This window comes from Pistacia vera, unplaced genomic scaffold, assembly GCF_008641045.1.
Source record: "Pistacia vera cultivar Batoury unplaced genomic scaffold, PisVer_v2 Contig671, whole genome shotgun sequence".
Lineage (NCBI taxonomy): Eukaryota > Viridiplantae > Streptophyta > Magnoliopsida > Sapindales > Anacardiaceae > Pistacia > Pistacia vera.
This window is the reverse complement of record NW_022196525.1, coordinates 65,874-91,079: the sequence shown is the minus strand read 5'-3', so window position 1 is coordinate 91,079 and position 25,206 is coordinate 65,874. Positions and strand designations below refer to the sequence as shown.

At 34.8% G+C, this 25,206-nt stretch overlaps 3 protein-coding genes across 5 annotated transcripts; 1 reads left to right on the top strand and 2 right to left on the bottom strand.

Annotated features, from left to right (window-relative positions):
* Positions 1 to 726: 726 nt before the first annotated feature.
* Positions 727 to 3,622, bottom strand: LOC116112940 (putative disease resistance RPP13-like protein 1). Its single transcript, XM_031399066.1, has 2 exons — positions 1,806 to 3,622; positions 727 to 772 (listed from the first exon to the last, which is right to left on the bottom strand). Exons 1-2 carry the CDS (start codon positions 3,620 to 3,622, stop codon positions 727 to 729), a joined length of 1,863 nt encoding a protein of 620 aa, XP_031254926.1.
* Positions 3,623 to 12,028: 8,406 nt separating this feature from the next.
* Positions 12,029 to 19,801, top strand: LOC116112939 (exosome complex component RRP41 homolog). Its single transcript, XM_031399065.1, has 14 exons — positions 12,029 to 12,187; positions 14,652 to 14,699; positions 15,401 to 15,463; positions 15,552 to 15,598; positions 15,678 to 15,738; positions 15,819 to 15,857; positions 15,931 to 15,995; positions 16,421 to 16,502; positions 16,585 to 16,621; positions 17,303 to 17,419; positions 17,564 to 17,631; positions 18,392 to 18,481; positions 18,677 to 18,740; positions 19,197 to 19,801. The coding sequence occupies exons 1-13, from the start codon at positions 12,029 to 12,031 to the stop codon at positions 18,722 to 18,724; spliced, it is 924 nt and encodes a 307-aa protein (XP_031254925.1). The 3' UTR covers positions 18,725 to 18,740; positions 19,197 to 19,801.
* A 1,502-nt stretch (positions 19,802 to 21,303) lies between these two features.
* Positions 21,304 to 23,740, bottom strand: LOC116112969 (probable LRR receptor-like serine/threonine-protein kinase At3g47570). Of its 3 annotated transcripts, none has more exons than XR_004125337.1 (2): positions 21,949 to 23,740; positions 21,304 to 21,780 (listed from the first exon to the last, which is right to left on the bottom strand). XR_004125337.1 is itself a non-coding variant. In XM_031399092.1 (2 exons), the coding sequence occupies exons 1-2, from the start codon at positions 22,445 to 22,447 to the stop codon at positions 21,398 to 21,400; spliced, it is 882 nt and encodes a 293-aa protein (XP_031254952.1). In that variant the 5' UTR covers positions 22,448 to 23,496; the 3' UTR covers positions 21,304 to 21,397. The 3 variants fall into 3 exon arrangements, 1 of the variants encoding a protein (XP_031254952.1); XR_004125338.1 differs by having other exon boundaries at positions 21,304 to 21,734; XM_031399092.1 differs by having other exon boundaries at positions 21,949 to 23,496.
* Positions 23,741 to 25,206: the final 1,466 nt, after the last annotated feature.

Here is a 25,206-nt window from a genome sequence, read left to right as displayed (position 1 = left end):
AAAGCAAGACGATTTGAATCTACTGCATTTATGTTAGTAAATTTAGGGGGACTATGATAATTTTCTTCATCATTGAAATTGATGGGATAAAAATATATATCCATTCTAGTTTAAAAAAAAAAAAAACAAATTGGATATAGAAGAAATAAAGAATTAAAGAAGAAGAATTGGAATTTGGAAATATGAATTGAAATTTGTAAAAACTAATAAAAATTAAAATGAGAGCAAATTGACAAGAAAGAGATTGAGAGATTTTAATAGTGAGAATGAGAGAATTTGTGATGCGAGGAAATATGAGAATTTATACCTTATTTATAGAAAAAATGATAAAAAAAATGACCAAAAAGACCCATCAAACTATTATAAAATGGTTATATTTCAAAGGTAAAATGAGTTTTTGAAAAAAAAAAAAATCAACCCGCGGTCAACTTAATGGGTTGACCGTTGGGTCGCGAAGGTGGCCTATGAAGGCCCAGCTAGTCCAACGGAGTATACATAATCCAAAACCCAATTTGATGCAAACTGGATTAGGGTTGACCTGCCCTCCAAACATCCCGCAATGGATACATATCGTGACAAGACTCGAGGGTTTCCATCCTTGTAGATATGATTATTTTAATGTTATTTCTAAGAAAAGACTCCTTTTGTTCTGGTCAAATGCCTGCGTTGATTTCTAAAGATGATTTAAACTGGTGACAATGTCCTCATAAGTAGTTATCGCTGTCTTTAACACTTACTAGTTAGGAGGCCCTTATCATTTTCAAACTTGTACCTGAAAAGACACAACTTATAAATAGTTCAAATAAGACAATAATTAATGAATTAAGTGGGGTCAAGTTCAACTTTATATAAAGGTAAAGATGTAATTGAATAATTTAAATTATAAATTTTACATATAAATAATAAAAATTAAAAATTATCAAAATTAAACAAAAAAGATATATAGTTTTTCTTATTTTGTATTTTATTAAATTTTTTTGTTTCTTCAATTTCCTTAAAAAATTAGTTTTGTCCATTGGCTTTTAAAAAGTTTTTAAATTAGATTTTACGAACTTAATTCATTTTGGGAAAAAAGAAAAAAATACCAAAGGCATTCAAATTATTTGTTATTTTCTGTTAAAGTTAATTGCAAATAATAGTTAGATGTGTCTTAGTCGAATAATTTATAACTTATATTTTTTTGGGTAAGATAATTGTGACTACTCTTATCCTTACAACAACTTAAACCCAAGCCTCTTTGATCTTTTAACTACTCAATCCATCATTTTCTATAGTAAGTCCCTAAAAAGTTTATACCCTAATTGGTAATTTTCATTTTTACCTTTGCGGCAGTTCCCTCTAACACTTGTCACTGTTTTTATTCTTTGTCTAATTGCTAAAGCATAGATTTAATCCATAGACTCTTGCAACATGAGTCAACTGATGTCCAATTGAAAAATCTATATAAAATAAAATAATCCACAAGTTTGTCAATATACTATTCACACCAACACGTTTTATTTTCTCCCCTTTTACCATTTGCACTATTCTATGAATAGTTGGCGGTCGCCGTTAATTTTTGCGTGTTACAATTTTTTGNGACAAAATTAGATAATGTTCGAAGATTCTTCCAATTTTCCATTCCCAATGGCATCTCTACTAGATTTACTCCTTGGATATTAAGATGGCTTAGATTGATCAAATTTCCCATAGGAGGTAATTTTTTGATTAATCTACACCATCTTAGTTGCAAAACCTCTAAGTTGATTAATGAATTCATTGACTCAGGTAGGCTTGTAATAGCGGTGTTTGAAAGGCATAGGTACCTCAAATGTTTCAAATCTCCAATGGTATCAGGTAAACTGATGATTGGAGCACTCCTTAACATATAAAAATCACTCTTTAGCGACAACACCCTCAATTTTTTGAATTTTGGAAAAAAAATTGGAAAATCTATACCAGATGCAACATAGTTGACTTCAAAGATTGTCCTCAAGTTCACAGCTTCGTGAATTGCTTCAAATTTTGTGTAAGACAAGTGGTGAGTCGACAAGTGGCGAATCTTTTTTAATGCTTCTGATTGGTTGTTGATCCTCAATTCATCCTCCAATCTAAAACTTGTATCTCCAGAAGCCCATTTTGCTAGATCATTAACGAGATCATGCGTTACATAAGTAGAATGGGACATATTGCTTGCTTTCTGAAAAAGTGATCTTGATAACAGATCTTGAAAATATTCACCACCTACATCTTCTAATTCTTGATTGTATTTTGACTCTTGAATTAGACCTTCTGTCATCCACAAAAGGACAAGCTCCTCCTCTTTGAATTCATAATTCTTCGGAAAAATTGCACAATATGCAAAACATCTTTTAAGATGGGAAGGAAGATGGTGGTAGCTTAATTTTAGCACCATCGGAATCTCACTATGTTTACTTGAGTTCAACGTATCTTCCCATATTTTACTGTCTAAGATATCTTTCCACTTACTTTCTCTTTGCTCACAACGTAGAAGGCCACCAAGAGTCCTAGCAGCCAAGGGCAAGCCACTGCACTTTGAGGCTACTTTTTGACGAATATATTCCAAATTTGTAAATTTGGCAATATCTCTATTCTCGAATGCATGTTTGGCGAACACGGACCAGCAGTCTTCTTCCGATAAGAGCTCCACATTATGATGTTCAATGGATCCAGTCATTGTTGATACAACATTGAGGTTGCGTGTTGTAACAATTGTCCTACTCCCTGGTGCTCCTGCCATGAAGGGAGTTTTTAGGATTTCCCAGTTACCATAATCCTCATTCCAGACGTCATCCAAGACAAGCAAGAATTTTTTGCCAACTACTTGAGAACTTAGTTTAACTTGTAGTTGGTTAAGAGTCTCCACATCGGAAGACTTGGAAGTTATCTCCTCCAAAATTGCCTTGTAGATCTTTTGAACATCAAAATTATCATGATCCGAAACACAAACCCATACTTTTGGGTCAAAATCTTTCACTGCCTTGTCGTTGAACACTTCGCGAGCAAGTGTTGTTTTGCCAATTCCTCCTATTCCAACAATGGGTATTACATGAATGTTGGCATCACTTGGTTTATCCTGCAACATCATTTCAAGTAGTTTGGCTTTATCATCATCTCTACCAATAACAGCAGGTTCAAGTTGCAAGGATGTAGTTGGTAGTCTTTGTGGTACAGCAGTTGATGTCCCTCCAGCAATCTCTTTCAACCCAAGACAATCTCTTTGTTCACAAAGATCTTCCAAACGGTCAGTTATCTCTTCCATCTCCGACTCCATGTGACGGTTGGACATCAAAGAAGAGAGATAACCAGTAAAGCTGTTCGTTGGCTGGTCTGTAATCATCAATTTGCGCTCTGCAAGTTGAGTGGCATATTCATCCAGAATATCTTCTACATCATAAGCCAAGTCTTTTAGATCATTCAACCAGATTTTCACTGCCGGGTTGGTTAGTTGCTTCTCTTCTGCGTCGTTAAGTACTGCTTGAATCATCGATAACTTTTTCCTCCACTGCTTTATCACTGAATCTATCCCAGATTCACGTAGAAAGGACAGCAACCTACGATCCGCCAATCTGTCAAAAAACACCTGGAGGAACGCACCCAGAAACACCTCTCCCACTGCCATGATTCTGGTCGAGTCTGTGAAAGAAAAGAAAGGATTGTTAGAAGGAAGCGGCAGGCAAGAGAGAGTCATGACAATATCAACAAAACTGTCCAATAAACTATATTCTATTCCGGAGTAATATGATATACTAACACTTGATGATCGATCTTGTGGCCTAAAAAAGAAGACAAAAGGTAAAAAGCAAAAGAGAGATTTTAATTTTTTTTATCTAAAAAAGGGGACAACATATTTAACATGTTCTCTCAACTTCTCTTTTATGAAAACGAAAACGAAAATGTAAATTTCTTAAATTTTTAGAAAATCTAATTTTAGAAGTTGAGATGAAATTCTGGTGTTAACTTAATCAAATAAGTTTCACTGTATTATTAATGATTTCAAAAGTTAATTTCACTTTTATAATTTTCAACTTCTCTTTTATGCAAATGAAAAATAACAAAATATTTTTTTTTTTCCAACCAGTTCAAAATTAGGACATATTCATAAAATTATATGTCCTAAATTTTTTATGATTTAAAAATATTTCTAAAAAAAAGAAAAAAAGAAAGAGGGTGTTTATAATGAAAGTACTTGTAATGAAAGAGGGTGATAATAAACATTTGAGTACTTGTAATAATAAAAGTAAACATAAACATTTAAATACTTACACAATTAAGTAAATTGAAGCAGAGATTCCCACAGAATTTCAGAGCTAGAGCTAGAAAGGCTGAGCGAATATGAGAGAAATATAGACACAAATAACCATGAATGGTATCAAAATTAACGATAATGAATTTAAAGGGAAGAAGATGGACTCTGGTGTTTTCAGAAATGGTTAATAAAATTAATTAACCCTGTCTCACTCTATAACTACCCTTAGTCTTTATTTTTATAAATTAAAACTATAACCGCGTGGACTTTTGATGACATGATCCAAGAACAAGAAGTAACAAATTATTTGATCAGAACCTAGTATTAACCTTGTGCAAGGAAAAAAGAAATCTTAGATTTTTTGAGTTGTTGTTGTAGATCAGGAATTGATAAAGATTTTATGATTATCCTTATTATTATTTTATAATTGTTGACTCGTTAGATCACGAAATGATTGACTAATGCGAAAAAGAAATTTGTTTTTCTTAATTCCTGCCGTCCTGCAGCTGCCGGTATTGGATTGGATAATACCATCCACGTCTAAAGCTTCAAAAGATGACCAGTAACTTAACGCCGCTTTTTGGCAAAACATAAGACCTTGACTCCCCCACTGCCACTTGAAGACTTTGCGGTGCTTTTCTTGTCTGTTTTGAAGTTAGAAGAAGCGCCTTAAATATTACCTGACACATCAATGTTCGAAGTTTTAGGGCATTAACCTAAGCCATTATACAAATGTGTGATTTGTGTTCTAGTTAAAGTCTTACTATATGAAGCAGAGCTAACACCAACATATTCCTGCCATTTCTTGCGGCTTCACAGTGCCAATAGTAGAGGCTAACTCGTAGAAGAAGAACATCAAAAAAATTTTATAAAGCAAAAGTCGATTAGCAGATTTTTCAAAATTTGCCAATGATTAGTGTTAATGTGAAGCACAAAAAATGGCATCGTTGAACTTTAAGTTCAACGCTGTCGTTTTAAGTAGACTGCCATCAGCAGAGATCCTGACCATTGAAAGAATTCAGCATCTGACGGCCAGAGTTATCCCACCTCAAAACAGTATAGATCGAGTGATTCATTCTGCAGAAGTGGTAGTTGTTCATACTGTTCTTTAGTTTTAGAGAATCCTCTGTTAGGGTTGCTGTGAATCTCTTTGATAGGTTGTAATCTTGAGTGATTGGTTGTAATCATGGGTTGAGGGTTGAGTTTCCCTTGAGTCTTGAGAATCTGGGTGTAGTATTCTCATAGGAAAGGTTACAGTTTATTGTGAGAAAGAGTTTTGCAGTGTGTGAACTGATTGGGTGTAATTCTTGGTTGTATTGGTGTAGAAACTTAATCTTTAGTGCAGTGAGCCCCAAGTTTACTAGAGCTCACCGTGGATGTAGCTTATCCTATATTGGATAAGTGAACCACGGTAAAATCCGTGTTCTTGTGTTCTTTGATTCCTTTACAGTTTGATTGTGTGTGTTCTGTGTGTGGAATTGTGGATTGTTAGGTTATTAGATTTACAGATTATCCCTATAGTGGTATCAGAGCCATCAATTTAGAGTTTGTCGATTTTAGGGTTTACTGATTGAAATTAGGGTTTGATAAATTTTGGGGGTTTCTTGATTTAAAGATTCAGTGTAGTCTAGGGTTAGGAAATCTACGAAATTAAGTCCCTAATTTCTTGTGGTAATCAGAATCCGAGCGAAACTCTTGTTTTAGAATCTGTCTGTCAAAAATTTACCAAACACTATTCTTCTCTGTTTCACACAATGAGTACCACACGGGTTGAGATCGCGCACTATGACGGCAAAATCGATTTCAACACTTGGAAGAAGAAAATGAAGGCACTTCGGTCACATGACAAAGTGGCAGTCGCACTGGAGAAAGACCAGACCAAATGGCCAGAGGAAAAGCTGAAAAAGAAAGCCGAAATTGACGAGGAAGCATACAACCTTATCGTCATGAACCTTGCCGACAACATATTACGGAAGGTAGATGGTGTTGAGACACCGATAACTCTCTGGGGTAAGCTTGAATCTCTCTGTACAGTTCAATCTGTTCCTAATCTTGCTTATTTGAAATGTATACTGTTTTCGTATAAAATGGATAGTGCTAGGACCATAGAAGAAAACCTAGATGAGTTCTTGAAAATGACCCTTGTACTCAAGGGCATTGATCAAGAACTCAGTGAGTCTAGCTTAGCCATGATCCTTTTGAACTCCATTACCAAGGAATATCAGGTTGTCAAGAATGCTCTGCTTTACACTGGAATTGTCCCTAGTCTAGACCTAACTGCATCAGGATTGAAGGCTAGAGAACTAGAGCTTAGGGTTCACAAGAAAAACAACAGTACTTTGTTTGTAAAAGGAAAGGGAGATTCTAGGCAGTCTGAGGGTAATTCACAGTTTAATACTGGTTTTAGAAATAAAAAGAAGAGCAAGAATACTCATAAGATAAAAGGAGAAACAAGGAAATGTTTCTTCTGTAACAAGACTGGTCACCTGAAGAAAAATTGCTATGATTGGATTAGGAAACAAAAACAAAATAGTACAGAGAGCAATTTGGCCTCTAGTAAAAATGTTGTCCAAGAATCTGAAGTCTTGACTGTATCCAGGTATGAAAATATAGATGAATGGGTATTAGACTATGGGTGCTCATTTCATATGAGCCCCAATCGAGAGTGGTTTTAGGATTTTGAAGCTACTGAGTTAGAAACTATTTATATGGATAATAATAATGCCTGCAAGGTTCAGGGAATTAGGAGTATAGCTTTAAGACTTAATAATGGTAAATCTGTCAAATTAACTAGGGTGAGATACATACCAGAATTGAAAATAAATCTGATCTCCCTAGGCACATTAGATGAATCAGGTTGTTGCTATAAGGCTGAATATGGTTGCCTAAATGTGTATAAGAATAAGAACTTAGTCCTAAAAGGTGTCAAACGCAATGGCCTCTACATCCTGTGTGGTAATTACTATTCAAACTATGTTAATTCTACTCTGTTTACTACTAACCTTACTGTTACAGAAAAGTGGCACCTTAGAATGGGTCACATGAGTCAGAAAGAACTCAACATTTTAAGCCAGCAAGGTATGTTTGGTAAGAATCCTATTGACACTTTAAATTTCTATGAGACCTGTAGATTAGGTAAACAACACAGGGTGAGTTTCCAGAAAGGAACTCACCTGGCCACTAATTGCCTAGAATATCTTCATGCTGACTTGTGGGGGCCTGAAAAAACCAAAACACATGGTGGAAGCAGTTACTTTCTATCTATAGTTGATGACTATAGCAAAAAAGTTTGGGTTTACCTACTTAAGACCAAAGATGAGGCCTTTGCTAGGTTTAGAAGTTGGAAAGTGTTGGTAGAGAACCAAACTGATAAGAGAGTCAAATGTCTCAGAACAGACAACGGCTTAGAATTCTGTAATAGTGAGTTTGACCAATTTTGTAGTGACCAAGGGGTACTTAGACATACGATGGTGAGGAAGACACCACAACAAAATGGAGTTGCTGAGAGGATGAGTAGGACCTTATTAGAAAAGATTAGATGTTTACTGTTTACATCAGGTTTACCAAAATCTTTCTGGGGTGAGGCCCTTAACACTGTAACCTACATGGTTAATAGAAGTCCCTCAAGTGCTATTAATTTCATATGCCCAGAAGACAAATGGTCTAACAGGAAGCCCAACCTAGGTCATCTTAGAGCCTTTGGATGTGCTACTTATGCACACACCAATGAGGGAAAACTAGAACCTAGGTCATTAAAATGTGTATTCTTCTATGGGAAAGAGATGCGCCAGGGGTGAAAGTTATTATAAGTAGGGATGTAATCTTTAACGAGAATTTGTTTCCTAGTAGAACTTCTAATAATCCTGTAGGTTTCTCAACTAGTGAGAGTATTAGTCAAGATCAGCATCATGGGACACAAATTGAGGTGGAGCAGGTCAGAGTTCAAACTGAACTGGATAATCAAGAACAAACACCTGCAACATCAGATTTGGAACATGAATCAGAGGATGATCAAACTGAAAATTCAGATCAACCCCAACATGAGTTATTAGCACAATATCAACTCACCAGAGACAGAACTAGGAGAGAAATCAGGCCTCGTATAAGGTATTCGTATGCTGACTTAGTCTTTACTGCTTTGGTTACAGGTGCTGAAATCCAAAGAACTGAACCAGATAGCTATGATGAAGCTATAAGGTCCAGAGACAAGGATAAATGACAAGCTGCCATAGAAGAGGAGATGCACTCCTTGAAGGTAAATGAGACTTGGTCCCTACTACCCTGTCCAAAAAACTAGAAGCTTATTGACTGCAGATGGTTATACAAAGTAAAGGAAGGTATGACTCCCACTGATCCACCTAGATTTAAAGCTAGGCTTGTAGCAAAAGGCTACACCCAAAGGGAAGGGATTGATTTCAATGAAATCGTCTCCCCCATAGTCAAAAATAAGACTATTAGGATTATGCTATCTGTAGTTGCACACCTAAACCTAGAACTAGAGTAGTTAGATGTAAAAACTGCATTCCTGCATGGTAACTTAGATGAAAAAATCTTCATGAAATAGCCTATGGGATTTATTGATAGAAACTGCCCTGAGCATGTTTGCTTGCTGCATAAATCATTGTATGGGCTTAAACAAGCCCCTAGACAATGGTATAAAAGGTTTGACACCTTCATTACCAATATAGGATTCAAAAGAAGTGAATATGATAGTTGTTTTTACTATGACTTGAATGCTAGTATGCCTGTGTATTTACTACTTTATGTGGATGGCATGCTATTAATTAGTAAATCAAAAACCAGGATAAATGATTTAAAGTCTAGGCTGAATTCTGAGTTTGATATGAAGAAACTAGGGAGTGCTAAAAAGATCCTAGGGATAGTTATTGACAGAAAAAGAGAGGATTGTGAACTAAAACTTTAGCAGTCCTCCTACCTACTGAAACTGATATCCAGATTTGGAATGTCTAATTCCAAGTTAGTGTCCATGCCCTTAGCCAGCCACTTTACACTTTGTAAGACTCAATGTCTTAAGTCTGAAACTAAACTGATTAAAATGGAAACGATACCTTATGCTAATGTGATAGGATCAATCATGTACGCCATGATTAGCACCAGGCCTGACCTATATTATGCCATTTCACTACTTAGTCGTTTTATGTCTAATCCAGGTATAGAACACTGGAAAGCATTGAAATGGTTACTGAAATACATTAATAGTACAATATATGTTGGGTTGGAATATAAGAAAAGAGGAAATTCACTTGATCTTGTGGGATATGTAGATTTTGATTTTGCAGGAGACAGGGACACAAGAAATGTTAGGAAACGACTCGGTTGCGCAGCGGAAAACAAAAATTTACAACCACGGATCGTTCCTTAGAACCCAAAATCAAGGCACAGATTTTACAGTTTATACATAATAAGAATCTGCAGAAAAATAAATCCAAATGTTTAGATTCATACCCACGTTTGGAGGCTCCACCAATGTTGTCCCTGAATGTGTTTGCTACCGATCCAAGTGTAGGATCGAACCGTAGAGGTCCACACGAAGACAATCAACAAGAACCAATGAGGGATTTGCTAGATCCTCCTTGGCCTTAAGAAATCAAGAAGAAAAACAAAATGTATGTTTTTCAATGGAACAGTGAAAGGGGCGTGGGAGTGAGTGTAAAATGGGCTGCTGTGTGTTTTTATCAAAAGGCAAAATGAATTAATTTTAAATCACACAAACACTATTCCTTTTATAGGCAAACCAAGTTGCCCTATTCCCACATGGAATGGGCTTGGGCTCCAACCCAAACACCCCATGTTGCCAAACGCTCCCAATTTGATATTTTAATTTAATTCATCATTATCTTAATTAAAATCAATTAATATTTAATTAACATTTAACAATAATGATGATTTAATTAAATATGTGCGAACATACATTTAACCGTAATTTCACTTATTTAATTTTTAACAAATTAAATAAAAGGCTACGACCTCAGCAAATTTAATTGCACTGTGAAATTACCAAAATACCCTTTNTTAGATATATTGGGTTCACGTTCTTTATATATATATATATATATATATAAGATTCCATAAATATGTAGCATAAATGGGTTTAATTTATTAAAATGTAAATCAAATTCGAACAAGTCAAATAATAATTTTAAAAATTGGGGTCTCTAAAATTCTGAATTTTTTTTATTGGATATAAATTACATGTAGTTCTCATTTATACGTACAAATCATTGTAATTTTGTGAGTTGTATAGTTTTTAAATGCATGTAACTATTTGCTCAGTTTAATTAATTCACACTGAGATGGATGAAAACTCGGATGTTGTCATTTCATTTGGTTTTTGGTGGATAAATGATGGGATCTTGCCAATAATAGTATTTAATTGATGTAAATTGAGGGGCAAACCGATGAAGTTATTTTTTACCATTTGCAATTGCATGCAATTGCCTTCCAGTTATACAGTCCTTTAGATTAGACAACTGATGAAATTTTGTTATTTTTTGTGGTACTGAGACATCTGATTTTGATATACTCATGAAGGAGCGGAATACAACCGAAGTTTTACATGATGCAAGAAGTTTTACTTGTATAGTTGCGTAAATTTGATCTGAGAGGGCTGTTGGAAGCAATTTTCAACTTGTTTTTAATGTTGCTGGGTACTTGATTAACATTGTTTTGTTTAGTTTAATGATGCAATTGCAATTAGGTTCTATAATTTGATTTTAAATTTGATCATGCATTTAGGAACTTTGGAGCTTATGGAAATTTGATTTTAAAACTGAATGTGAATAAACTGATGCAATTACAGCTTGAGATGGAATAAGAATTCGAGTAGTTATTTGAGCTCGAATTCGAACTTTGATGCGAGAACAAATCCGAGCTCCTCCTCGAACTCTAACATAGCTTAGGTTACAAACGAATCGAACTCGAACACTCATCAATTTATCGAACTCGAATACAAACATGGTTTTCCTAGGCTCGACAAATTCGAACTCGAACTCAAACTATATCAAATTTTCATGAACCGAACACAAACCCGACGGTGTTCGGCTTAGCTCAACTCGTTTGTAGGCCTATTCTCACCACACTTCAACCATATATTTAATTATTTCAATTGCATCAATTATTTCTTTTTCTATATTATGTTTAGTACACTATAATATATTTATTTTAAACTACATTAATATACATCGATATTATATATTTAATAATGTTTTACTACCTTAATTTATATAGACTACAAGATTATACTAATAAATGAATATTAGATTATGGGAGAAAGGTTTTTCAATTCTTGAATAATTAATTTCAGTTGCACCATAAATTGTCACTTTAATTAATTTTCGGTTCATGCTAATTATAATTAATATGTATGAATTGATTTTCAAAGGAAGATAAATGGTAATTATAAGAGATATCTTTTATATAAAAAATTGTTTGGAGATTAAAATTGTTAATGCAAGTGTAAATTTGTCTCATAATCCCTGTTATTAGATGTTAATTATTAATCCAATTAAAAATATTAGTTCCATAATTATATGGAGGTCATATTGTTTACTTGATTTTAGTCTTGTACGGCTCTTTTATTTATTTATTTTTTTTTTTTTCCATTTTGGATTGTTTATTTTTATTGAAGTAAGCAAATAATTGAATGTGGAACTTAGATATGCCCATTTCTATCATCATTTTGCTAGATCTAAATTTCACTAAGGTTAATTTTTATTTTATTGTATAAACTACTAAAGAACTCATGAAGGAAAAATGTAAATGCGGAGTGGACTAGTCACAGTCACAGAGTCATGGCCAGAATTTGCATCCTTATGTTTCAAGGATAGAAGATGGTGGTGGGCTGATGTTGCTGCTGCTGGTACAAGGCTCGTAGCCTTCCAGTCTCCCTCTTCAATACCTCCTGCTCCACTGAACAAAGTCCGCACATGAATTAACCTTCTTACAAGTAATATTTCAGGCAAAAATATTCCCAAAAACTAATTCTAATATATGTCTGTGTGTGTGTGTGTGTGAATGATATTTAATATATGAAAATTAATATAAATATGAGATTCTTTTACTTTCGATAATAAACTAGTAGATAAAATAAAGTTGGGCCGGTCAGGGTGAAAACCCTGTAATAAGAGTTCATCCAGTTTCAATGAGTAAATGGCATTTTTGCCCTTGAGATTTTGAAAACGTATTACTTTGGTCCAATAAAAACTAAAGGAAAATAATACAGTTATCGAAGAATGCGCACAGAATTCATACACCAAATGACGTGGTGCCATCCTGATTGTCGATTAATTATGAATTTCTTTTTTTAAGAAAACAGGATGGCGTCACATAATTCGGTGCATGAATTCGATGTGCATTCTTCGGTAACTGTAGCATTGCTCAAACTGAAAAGGTCATTGTAATCCTTGTCAAACAGAGACTAGTGTGCTAATGCTTTCAAATTGAAATATCCATTTTACCCTCTTTTTTTTTTACTGGGAAGAATAATTATAGAATAAAAACATTAGAACTTTAGAGGTTAATAATAAAATTACAATGAAAAATGAATAAAAATTTATCAAAAACTGAAAACATTTTCACAACTAAAATTAAAGATTTAAAAAAAAAAAAAAAATCTCTACCTTCAAAAACAAAACTAAAATAAAATTCCCATATCAAATTTTATTATCCTCCGTTGTTTTTTTTAATTAAATTAAATTTTATATTTTTTAAAATTACAATGTTTCTTTTTTTAATTCCATTTTATTATTTTTGCAAAAGTATAAATTGCAACCATAACATCATACTCTTTATTTTTTTTCAACTCAGTAATCTGATGTTTGGGGTGAAAGTTGAGTCGAGTGGCTCGAGATCGACTCGTTAAATGCTCGACTCGGCTTGATAATAGTTGAATTGAGTTCGGGCTCAACGAGGCTCAACTACAGTATCGAGTTGAGTTTGAACACAGTGCTGATCAGCTCGAAAAGCTCACTAGCTTTAATGAGCTTGGGGGTGCGTTTGATAGTTTTGAAACTGATAGCGAGCCATAAAATTTTAGTTTTTAGAATTGTAAATCCATCCGTATTCAAATTATGCAAAAATCGAATTGGATTTGGGGATTAAAAATTAGAAAAATAAGGCTATAATTTAAAAACTCTCTCCTTCGCCGTTGCAGTGTCCTTCTCCGTTTGCCGTTGGGTCGCCGGTCACGGTTCTGCGTTCTCCTTCGTCTTGTCTCAGGCTCTCAGCGCAGGTACTTTGAAAACGAACTCTACTATTAGTTTTATGATTAATCTCGGTTTCAGTTCTTCTAGATTCAATGTTCACATATCTTCATCATACTCTCTTTATAATTGTTTCTTCTGGATCCTAATAAAACATTTTCAATGACCTCATAGCATCATCCTTCTAATCTCTGTTGCTGTCTCTTTGTTATTCTGTTTGTGCCTCCTTTAAACTCTGTTTCAAATACTTATAAAACAGGAAAATGGGATTCTACAAACTTTGATTTCAAGCAAGTGTGGCAATGTAGCAAAATAATTAATTTGTTTCTGGTTGTAATGGTGAATGTATTGTGTTCATTGAGCTGAATCTAATCTACGTTTTCTTGCTACGCTTTCTGGTCCATTTTGCCAAATACTTCACATTGTAAAGGAAAGGTCTATTTTCCTGTTAAATATCATTTAAGCTGGCTATTTTCCGGCATTTTGTTTCATTCTTCAATCTCAATGTAATTCAAAATATATCATGTAATTTCTTTTCAAAATGTTGTAATTTTGTTTGGGTAATTTTGTTACCCAAAGATTTGAGTGTTGTTGGTGTGATATAATAGAGTTTTAATTATTTGGATTGTGAGAGATTAAAGTCGTAATTTTCTTGCTAATATATATGATATATATGTGTGTGTGTGTGTATGTGTGGGTGTGTGTGTGTGTGATTTGATCATTTATTTATTGTTGTTGGTATGGTTTGTGCAGTTTTATAATCTTAATATGGAAAAATCAAGCCCTAAATTATGTTAAATTTGGATTTGCTCTTTATCTAAATTATGACTAGCACGAGGTCAAGCTCGAAAGCTCGATTAATTGAGCTCGAGTATCCCCTTAAGGTATCAACCAAACTCGAGCTCGAACTCAAACTCAGTACTGTAGCATTCAAGTCGAGTTCGAGCAGTTAGATACTCAACTCGGTTTCACCCCTAGTCTGACAGGGATTATAATGACTTTTTTCAGATTTTATTGGACCAAAGGTATTTTCTCCAAACCTCAGGGATGAAAATTTCATTCAACTCTTATTTCAAATGATACAATCAACCCAAAAGAGTTCAACAACTCAAATTAAGTAACTCAACTGACTCAATAGTGACATAGGCGCCAAGCGGGCGAACAAAACTTGTTGAACTTAGGGTTTTTGCCCCTTCTCTTTACTGCTTCATCATAAATCTTTGAGCAATGTAAGTTACTCCTTTCTTCCTTTTGTTTTACAGGGTTTCACTTCTTTCAATTGATAGTTGTATTAGGGTTCATATGAGTTAGGGCTTTGTTTATTTTGTCAAATATTGCGAGAACACGTTACACTATATTTATATAAGCAGTGAAATAGGAAATGAGTATTTGGTATCTATGGTTTTAGTTTGGAAAGATGTTGTTTTTCTTCTGTTCAGTGGTGAAAGATTGCATTTTGGTATTTTGGCCCCCTCGCTTTAAAACAGCCAGATTAAACGCAGACACAGAGACAGCCACCTGAAGGCTGAAAATTGTTATTTTATTTTTTAAAATTCTTTGATTTATATCTCTGCTTTTGTATGGTTTTTTTATTCTGTGAAGTGAAAATTTGTTACAGAAAATTGCCGCAAAGAGAATGCTTTTTAACTTTTTTATGGTTTTTGTCTTTGTGAATTAGATAGACAAACAAAATTAATATTGCTGGGGAATTGTATTTATTGTATCCATGTTCAGTATCAAAGAATTTTCAATCATCAATTTTTGTCCCGTTAAGGTATTAAATTAATTGATTGTTTGTATGGTTCCCTTAAGACATTAATTTAATCATAGCGGTCTTCGAGCTTCTATTGTGACAACTCAGATAAAGAGCTTGTTTTGTGAAGTGGAAACTAACCCTCAATTGTTCTATCCTGTCTCCACTTTCACATAGTTGATAGAGAAGGAATATGTAAGCTCTGAAGGACTTAGATTAGATGGTCGCGGCCCTAGCGAAGTATAAATCTCTTCTCTCGTTATTTGGTTCCTTTTATACTCATTTTTCCAATATTAAATTCATATTTGTTTTCACAATCCAATCCTAGATGAGGCAACTACAAGCCGAGATTGGTGTCGTTGCCAAAGTAGATGGGTAATTTACCACCTTTTCTTTTAATTATTTATTTCCAGATTAATTTCAATTTTTATTTACTTTGCCTTGCGATTTCTAGTTCTGCTATGTTTGAGATGGGTAACACAAAAGTCACTGCTGCTGTCTATGGCCCTAGAGAGGTCTCTCTCTCTCTCTCTCTCTCTCTGTGAATAGGGCAAAAGTGATCCTCATTCTGTAAGCAATTTACTGTTTTTTTCAGGTTCAAAATAGGAGCCAGCAAATTACTGACCAAGCACCAGTAAAATTCTCAGTAAAACTTCTAATGTCTTAATTTAAATAACTCTGATCATCCGTATTTGTGTATTTCTCAGGTGCGCTGTGAGTACAGCATGGCTAATTTTAGTATTGGAGATCGTATGAGAAAACCGAAGGTTGACAGGGTGGAACATATTCTTTATACTCTTTCATATGTTTTAAAATTTAATTTACAAGTATTCACATCAGTATACAAATTGCTTACATGTATTCAATTGGGTGGAAAATTGACTGTACATGCACCGGAATATGGATAAAGTTTGGCTTGTAATTTTTTAATCTGAGGTTCACTGGGTTATGCATAAATAATGGTTGATTTTAAAGGTTTTTGGAAAAAATATTCTAAAAAGAGTGAACTGTTACTTATGGAGGAATTGACATTTGTGTTTGTTTTGGAACTTGTTGTTAGCAATAAGTTTTAGAGCTTTTAGATGTATCTGTGATTTGTTTTGAACAATTACTTCACTTTTTGTACAACTTAATTGATGAATATTATTTTAGGAGTATATTTTGTTGTTTAACACATGACTGTTTTCATGGTACACCTAGGCGATCAACAGAGGTATCTCTTGTTATTAGTCAGACAATGGAAGCATGCATATTGACCAATTTAATGCCTCGTTCTCAGGTATGTTACAGATCACGGGGAACCCTTTCTAGTTCCTAAACAGGATTGGTTTTTTCTAAATACTTCTTTTTTGATTCTGCAGATAGATATTTTTGTACAAGTTCTACAAGCAGATGGAGGTAACTCATACCTCAGTATATGACCGTGCATTTATCTAATTTCTCCCCACCCCCTCCGGACCTCCCCCAAAAAAGGGCTCCTTGAGCTGAGCTAATGGAATGGAAACTGGAAAAAAATAATTTTAGATTTCATTGTACTTGGTTTATTAGTGAACTAGGGTGTATTTCATTAGTTAAAGGGGTAGTGTGGTTGCTCCATGTAGACTTTCTTTGTGGTTACCCTTGCCTCGCAAATGGTGATGGACTTGTAGACTACCATTTCTTTTACTTTTCTTTTTTCATTGAAAAAAGAAACATAAGCGGACATAAGAGCTGATCTATGTATATGAAAGAGGTTGAAGAGAGAAGTACAATTGACATATTCTCTTCAAGTTCTAAACTGGAGTAAATCTTTCAGATGTCTTATCCTGTCTCACCATGCCCTCTTTATTTGGGTCTCTCAAGTTCTTTGCCCCTTTTTCACCACCCTTAACTGGATTACCCCAAACTTGATCAGTTTTGGGGTGGCATTGACTATGCGAACATCATTTGCTACCCTCTATTGATAGGCAGCATAAATCGCTTAGGACTAGCAGTTTCATTTAATTCTAAACAGCTGCTAAAGCATTAGTGTTAGGGCTCATTATTTTCCATGAAAAAGAAGAAAGAATATGTTGTTGATTTGGGACTTGTTGTCTGCAGGAACTCGATCTGCATGTATTAATGCTGCAACATTAGCTCTTGCAGATGTTGGGATTCCAATGCGTGATATTGTTACTTCCTGTAGTGCTGGATACCTCAATAGTATTCCTCTTCTTGGTATTGTCATTTTCCTGATCCGCTTTTCTTGAAGCAGTATGATTTGTTTTTCGACTAGTTATTATATGGTATGGTATTAAATTTTGTACACTTGATTACCATACTGAAGATTTGTGATGTGGGCATATTTGAATTATGTTGAAGATAGTGCTGGAGGTCCTGATGTCACTGTAGGCATTCTACCTACATTGGACAAAGTTACTCTCCTTCAGGTTTTTGTCTCAAATTCTGCTTTCTTGTTTATGACTGTATCATATGTATGGAGTTGGGTTCATGTTTTGTCTTTATTAAACATTGCCTCTTTTGGTTTATATGAACTGTTGGGTTTCATTTATACAGCATGTGGTTGCAAAGAACTGAATGTTGATCCTTTATTGAAAGTTGTTTGACAAACTCCCAATCACAAACCCTGGTTCACATGGTGATCAAATAAAAGAAAGAAGGTGCTTCCATTATGCTACAATGGTTTAAAACCGTACCAGTTATTAGCATTTTTTTATCTTTTTCAGATGACGTGAAATTAAGTCTCTGCTAGAATCTTTCCTCTTTCTTTTGTCTGTAATTGGTTAATCTCTTTTGGCCAGATTTAGGCCTAAACCTTCTCTCTGGCTGTAATGTTAGATCTTTAAGGAATTTGGTATCCTTTGATGAATGGTTGATTTGTGTCGCTAGCTGGTTGTAAAATAATTTCAAACTAAAACAGAACATACTTCTATTAATCACAATTAGTTGAACAAGATATATCTGTTCTGGTTTAGGTTCTTTTGAACACTTTTGTCATTCTAGTTTCTGGCACTGTTTTGTATTGTTTTTGAAGTGTGGAATGTAATCTTAACTGTTGACTTTGTATCCTTTGTTTTTTGTACCGTTATTACCTCATCATTGAGGTTTATGTTGATTATCAGAGGTTCCAAGTTATTTGGAAAAAAATTTAGTCCTAGAGCTCTCATTTCTGATGTTTTCCTGACACAGATGGATGCTAAGTTACCAACCAATACATTTGAAGATGTCATGCAACTTGCTACTGAAGGCTGCAAGGCAGTAGCAAATTCTATTCGAGAAGTAAAAACTTCTTTTTTCTGTTCATAATTTTCCTTGTCCTTATTTTGTGAATTTAGTTTGATTGTCATCTGGGACCTGTGTTATAATTATTGCTAATGGAATTCTTATGTTTATTTGCTTCATTAATTCCCTAAACAACATACTTGATTATTAGTTGCATGAATTGTTAGGATTATTGATTGAATTGCTTGGCAGGTACTACTAGAGAATACCAAGCAGCTAGAGTGTCGCCGAGGTTCATAATTGATAATTACATTGGGTAAGTTAAAACCCCTTCTTCTTCTTCTCGTCTTTTTTTTTTGGGGGGGGGGGTGGGGGGGGGGGGGGGGGGGGGGGGGGGGGGGGGTGGGGGGGGGGGGGGTGGAATTTTTGATAAGCCAGAAACTCCGATTTGGAATTAAAAAGACGACAAGCGACTCATTGATTGCTGAGCTTGGTGTGAGAATTGAGATGGTGACTCTCAATTCCAACATGCTTGATAAGGAATGTAGGAAGAAGCAAAAGAACACATTTCATTCCTTTATTTAGATGCACAGCTTCTTTGGTACTATTTATTTTCTTAATACCTGCTTTTTCTTTCCAAAACAGAATCTATTAGGGAATCCATTGCGGTTCACGGGTCAAGCTTTCATTTCTGTGATTGGGAATGTTGAAAATAGAGAATTAGGTGATATGATTATAAATGGCTAACAAGTTGAATGTTTCTACTAAGCAGGTAATTTATTCGTGGATTCTGTAGACTGGCCTAGTCGTTCTTGGGCTTGGAATCGTACCATTTTTACAGGGTGATATAAAATCATTTATGGATTGAAGTGATATGTCTCCTTAATTCAACATTCGTCCCTTGCATGCACAGTGAGATCATAGCATTTTCCATGCATCCACCTTTCTTACTGGAAATTGTTTAGTTCATACTATTCTGTGGTTAAATTAACACCAGCAGCTCAGAAATTGTGCAAAACTGATTTTTAAGGGACTTAGAATAGCAATTTTTTTAATGTTATGACTATTCATTAGAAGATGTTAGTTCTTTTTCTCTCTTTTCTCTGCTTTCGTATGCATATTTTGGAAGAAAAATAGACGCCATGAAGAGGATCATGAATATCTTTCTCCTTGAATTCAAGCAATGCAGGTCAATCAGTTTCATCGTGTTTGAGCAGAGAATTGGCAGAGGCAAAGAAACCATAAGCTTGCAGGCTTGAAAAAGCATAAAAGCAAGAGAAAAAAGCTAACCGAGCAGAAAGCTATTGGACTCATTATTCCATTGTGAAATTAAGAAACTCAACTTGACAAGATTTCTTCACAGGCTCAGAACTTTAAGAGGCACTTACGAAATGCTACAAGTCATGTCATGTGCATAAAGAATTAAGGATGTGGGCTGCTACTAGGCAGACTTCCAGCTACTTTCGTTGTTCATTGTAAAAGGCTTTTGGATCTTTAATTAAGACCCCACTCTGGTCTGCTAATCAGTCCAATTCTGTGTGTGTTGGAAACTCGGAATTCTCCAACCGGTTCACACTTACCGACCCAACGCCATAAGTTCATTTAAAAGGGCTTTGTAGATCTTTAATTAGGACCATACTTTAGTCCTCAGATTCCAAGGAAAGTGGTTCATAATCATCTCTTTTATAAATATAATTGAAGGTTTTAGATCTAAATTTTGTGCCAATTCAGGATTTTGTGGAACTCTTAAAGATGGATTGTACGGTTTATTTGACTATGAAATATGAATACGTAAACCTATGGAATTTTTACTTTTTAGATCCAATTGCTGCTTCAGTTATGGGAAATTGCCTTCACTAAGTTGCAATGATTTGTATGAAGTATAAACTACCTCCTTTGAAAATGTTGTCAAAAGCCAGATAGACACACACTGTCAAACTAGTTTATGTTTTGACACTATATATTGGTTCATTATTTTTGAATTAAAATTTCTTTTTCTAAGAAAGATAGTTAACAACTTCTACTAAGATATGATCGTTCAATATAAGCTAAACCGTCATTTTCAATTACAATTCTCTAATTCTCACTGTTATTTCAATTATATGATCTTATGTATATAAAGTTATCAAAATCTCTATAAATGTTTATATCACAAATCAATAGTATTGATTATCAAGCTCACCACATAGTTAATACTTCTAAGATTCGGCACAATCAAACCACACGAACCTCAATCATCTTACATTTGAATTGATCTCTTCAGGGTGCACCCCATTTCAAAAATCAAACTTTTATCTCCAAACAAATAAATTTTATACATACAATTAGTGCAATAAACCTTCAAATTTTCAATGGACAGATATAAATTATTTTTTGTTAGATAATAATACTAGAATGAGTAAATTTGAAAAATCAACTTTATAAATACCCTATTAATATAAATAAGTGAGAACTATTTGCATACATAACCGTTTTATACGAAGTTATAAATCTCTGATAAATTTATATTTCCACACTAAAACTCTAATTTAAAGTTTTACGCCGGCAGCCGTATGTGATACTTAATTTGAATCCAACAATAAAGCAGTACTGAAGCTGGTTGTTTTAGACAAACTTTAATGTGTTAGGCTAAGATCGAAAATTGTTCTAGAAAAAGATTACTTTTATTATTGCACTTCATAACAGAATAATTCTTTATTTCAGAACTTGGTGTTTCAGTTACACTAACTTCAAAATCTTAAACTATACATGCTCCTGATTATGCTTAATGTTCATACACTACACTCCTTAATATAAATTTGAGCACTTACCTTCTAATGGCAAACAATGACAGTCTAGATTTATTTATTATATGAGTAAAAAATAAAATTACATCCATTAGAACATATTGCGAGTTGGACATTGTTTAACAAACCTTATTCTGAAGTTGTATCAGACATTTAATTATAAAACACAAGAAAATTACTCATAAAGTTACGGTAGTCTCTCACCCCGTCTTGGAGTTTGAAGAAGTTTGTTCTTGATAGGATGCAGCTGGTCTGTAACATCATTCATGTTCATCCTTTCACTCGGTGACCTTGAAGAACAAGTGACTCCAATTCCAAATATTGAAATCAAGCAATCCCGAATGTTGTGACTTCTCATGCTTGTATGTCCTTCTTCTGTTTCTAGAAGAAGAACTGGATCCACTATTTCAATGACTCGTTCAGGGATAGCTGCCTTCACAAAATTATGAAGATCCAAATCACCATTAAACATCTCATCGGTTGGCCTCTTCCCTGTGAACGTCTCCAATAAGAGTATGCCATAACTGTACACATCACCATAAGTTGAAACCTCGCTTCCCATACCATATTCTACAATTGGAAATATTATACATTTGTACAAAGAAACTCCCTATAAATAATATAGCTTAGCTTGTATAACCACATCATCTAAGGAATTTTTTAGGAGGTAAAAATGAGGAAAGAAATACAAGAGTCATATGAATTTCAAGGAATGATAAAATAGTTAAAAGTATTTACCTGGAGCAACATAACCAACAGTTCCTCTTACACCAATGGAGCTTGTTTGATTACTTGAAAGGTTATGGGTGCCCTCTGGAAGGAATCTTGCCAATCCAAAGTCACTTACATGTCCTGTCAACTCATCATCAAGAAGAACATTGCTTGGCTTGAGATCACAGTGAACCATTGGTGTTTGGCCATGGTTATGAAGATAATCCACTGCACAAGCAACATTTGTAGCAATATCAAGTCTCTGTAGAAAATTTAGATTCCTGGGCGCCTCTTGCAACACAACTGTAGTTAGATTGGGATGCAACCACTCCTTTAAGCTCCCATTAACCATAAACTCATAGACCAAAGCCTTGAAATCATTTCCTTGAAAATCAACACTTGCACAAGCGGTTATTATTTTGACAAGATTTCGATGTCTTATACTTCTTAAGGCTTCACATTCAGCCAAGAAACTCCTGGAAGCTCCTCGATGTTGAAGGTTAAGAACCTTCACTGCCACTGCCATTTCGTTATGGTCTAGGATTGCCTTATACACAACCAAAACTCCCCGAACCAATCAAATTTTCTGAAGAGAACCCAGCAGTTGCTTTCAATAGATTCTCATAAGACACTTGCAGAAATGAAGCTAACAATTGTGATGTAGAAGAGGAATTCTTTTTCGTTCTTCTCCACCAGCGAATAATTATCAAACATAACATCATAGTCAGCAACAAAATTCCAATAACTATAGGAATTATCACTGTTTTTGAAACATATCGAGTTTGCTTTGATCCTTTGATGGGACACTTGGATAAATGTAACTTGGTTATGCCACCACAAAGTTTAACGTTTCCCGCAAGTGAAATTGCACTTGCGTTGTTGAAGACTCCACCGATTGGTACTTCACCCTCGAAGTCATTGTCAGACAAATTTAAGTTCATAAAAAAGGGAAAGTTCACTAAAAATTTGGGTATTTGGCCAGACAAATTGTTGGATGAAAGATCAAGATAATCAATGCCTCTCAAAGAACTCAAGGATGATGGAATATTCCCTTGAAAGAAATTACCATTCATAAATAGTTTTTCCAGGCTAACACAATTGCCTAAACTGTCAGGAATTTTACCTGACAATTTATTCTCATATACAGCTAAAAAACCCAGATTTATTAAGTTACCAACATTTGAGGGCAGGGAACCAGTCAATTGGTTTACAGATAGATCAAGATATATTGACAAGGATGAGAGACCAGTTACTTCAGGGGGTATGGTACCACTTAGATTGTTATGAGAGAGATCTAATACTTCTAAATTAGTGCATCTCCCAAGACTTGAAGGAATGGTCCCCTGTAAGTTGTTTCTATCTAATCTGAATCTGGTTAACAATGTTAGATTGCCTAGAGAAGATGGTATATCCCCAGAGAACTTGTTCTCATGGACCAGCATAACATGTAGCTTTTGAAGATTCCCAATATTGCCAGGTATATGGCCCGTGAATCGGTTCCTTGATAGATATAAACGCTCCAAGTTAACAAGATTGCCTACTACTATTGGGATTTTTCCAAACATCTGATTGTTTTCAACTGATAGTCTTCTGAGTTGCGTCGACAAATTTCCTATAACATCCGGCAACATACCTCCAAATCTGTTACTACCAATACCCAGTAGCTCTAAGCTCGTAGCATTTTGCAAAGAATTGAGAAACCTCAAGTCATCTTCTTCCCCATATCCTAATTCATTCCTAGACATGGTAACCCACCGTAGTTTATGGAGGTTCTCCAACGTGGGTACATTTCCACTTAATCTATTTTCTGAAATTCCAAGAATCATTAGATTTGAGGCATTGGATATAGAAGGAGGAATGGGTCCAGTCAATTGGTTCATTGCGACATTTAACATTTCAAGGTTATGAAGAGTGAAGCCTGGGTCTAAGGGTAGACTCCCTTGAAGTTGGTTGTCCTCAAAACCGATATGCACAAGCGAAGATATGTTGTAGATTGAGGGAGGAATCGTACCTGATAGCTTATTTGATCCAAAAAAAATAACCTTGATCCTTTTCAACCGACCAAGTGTTGCTGGAATTCTTCCTTCAAATTGATTTCTATTTGCTGAAAGTATCTCAAGGGATGACAAATTGCCAAAGGAAGATGGCACTTCTCCTGACAGATTGTTGTAGAGTACATAGAGTCCATGGAGCTTTGATAAAGATCCAAGCTCCCTTGGAATTGTCCCTTCAAGCTTATTCTGGGAAATGGCAAGGACTTCAAGGTTGACACAACTTGATAAGTTTCTAGGAATTTTCCCTCCAAATGAATTGTTTTGGAGGTGTAAAATCTGTAACCTGAACAAATAACCAATCTCGCAAGGGATTTCATTGCGAAAACTATTATTATCGAGATCTAGAACTCTAAGAAAACTTAGATTGCCAATGGATGGTGATAGAGATCCCTCCAGTTTCTGTTGACGAAGATCTAATGTTGTGACCCTTTGGTGACGCTGACTGCATATAACACCCTTCCATTGGCAGAAGTGGATAGAATCATTTCATGAGCTCAAAACCTGGAGAGGATCATGAGAAATTTTAGCCTTGAATTCAAGCAAAGCAAGTTGATCAGTTTCATTGCCTCTGTGCACAAAACTGGCACAAGTAACTAAACAATGAGTTGGCAGGCTGGACCAACACAAAAGCAAGAAATAAAGGCTAACTGAGCAGAAAACTGTTCCACTTTGCATTGTACTGTAAAATCAAGAAATTCTACTTGACAAGATTGATTCGCAAGGTAGGAACTTATAGGCATTCTGGAGACACAACCTTCACGTATACGTTGATAGAAAATTAAGATGACGTAAGTGATTGTAAAAGGGGTTGTGGATCTTTAATTAAAACCTAGAACCACACTTAGTATAATATTCCATCCTTCAATCACGTTACATGTGTCAAGGTCATTCTCTACAATTTTAAATGAGCCATTACAAATTAACATTAAGAATCAACTCTAATATGAAGAGAAATGAGACGGCTCTCATGCATAAAGACAAACTGATGTAGGATTGTTGTTTCATTTATTTATTGTCTATAAATATGCCTAATGTGTATGTGGAAAGTTGACTTGATGATTGGTTAATAAGGTGTTTTTTCCTTTGAATCTCTGCAGAGCTTTCTTCTTTTTCCATTTTTTTTTTTTTTTAAAACTCCGGTCTCTAGAAAAGACAGGTCAAGTCTGATAACCCCATTTTCTCGATCAGAAACAAGTCTAGTCTGATAACACTAGTGTCACACGGCAGCCAG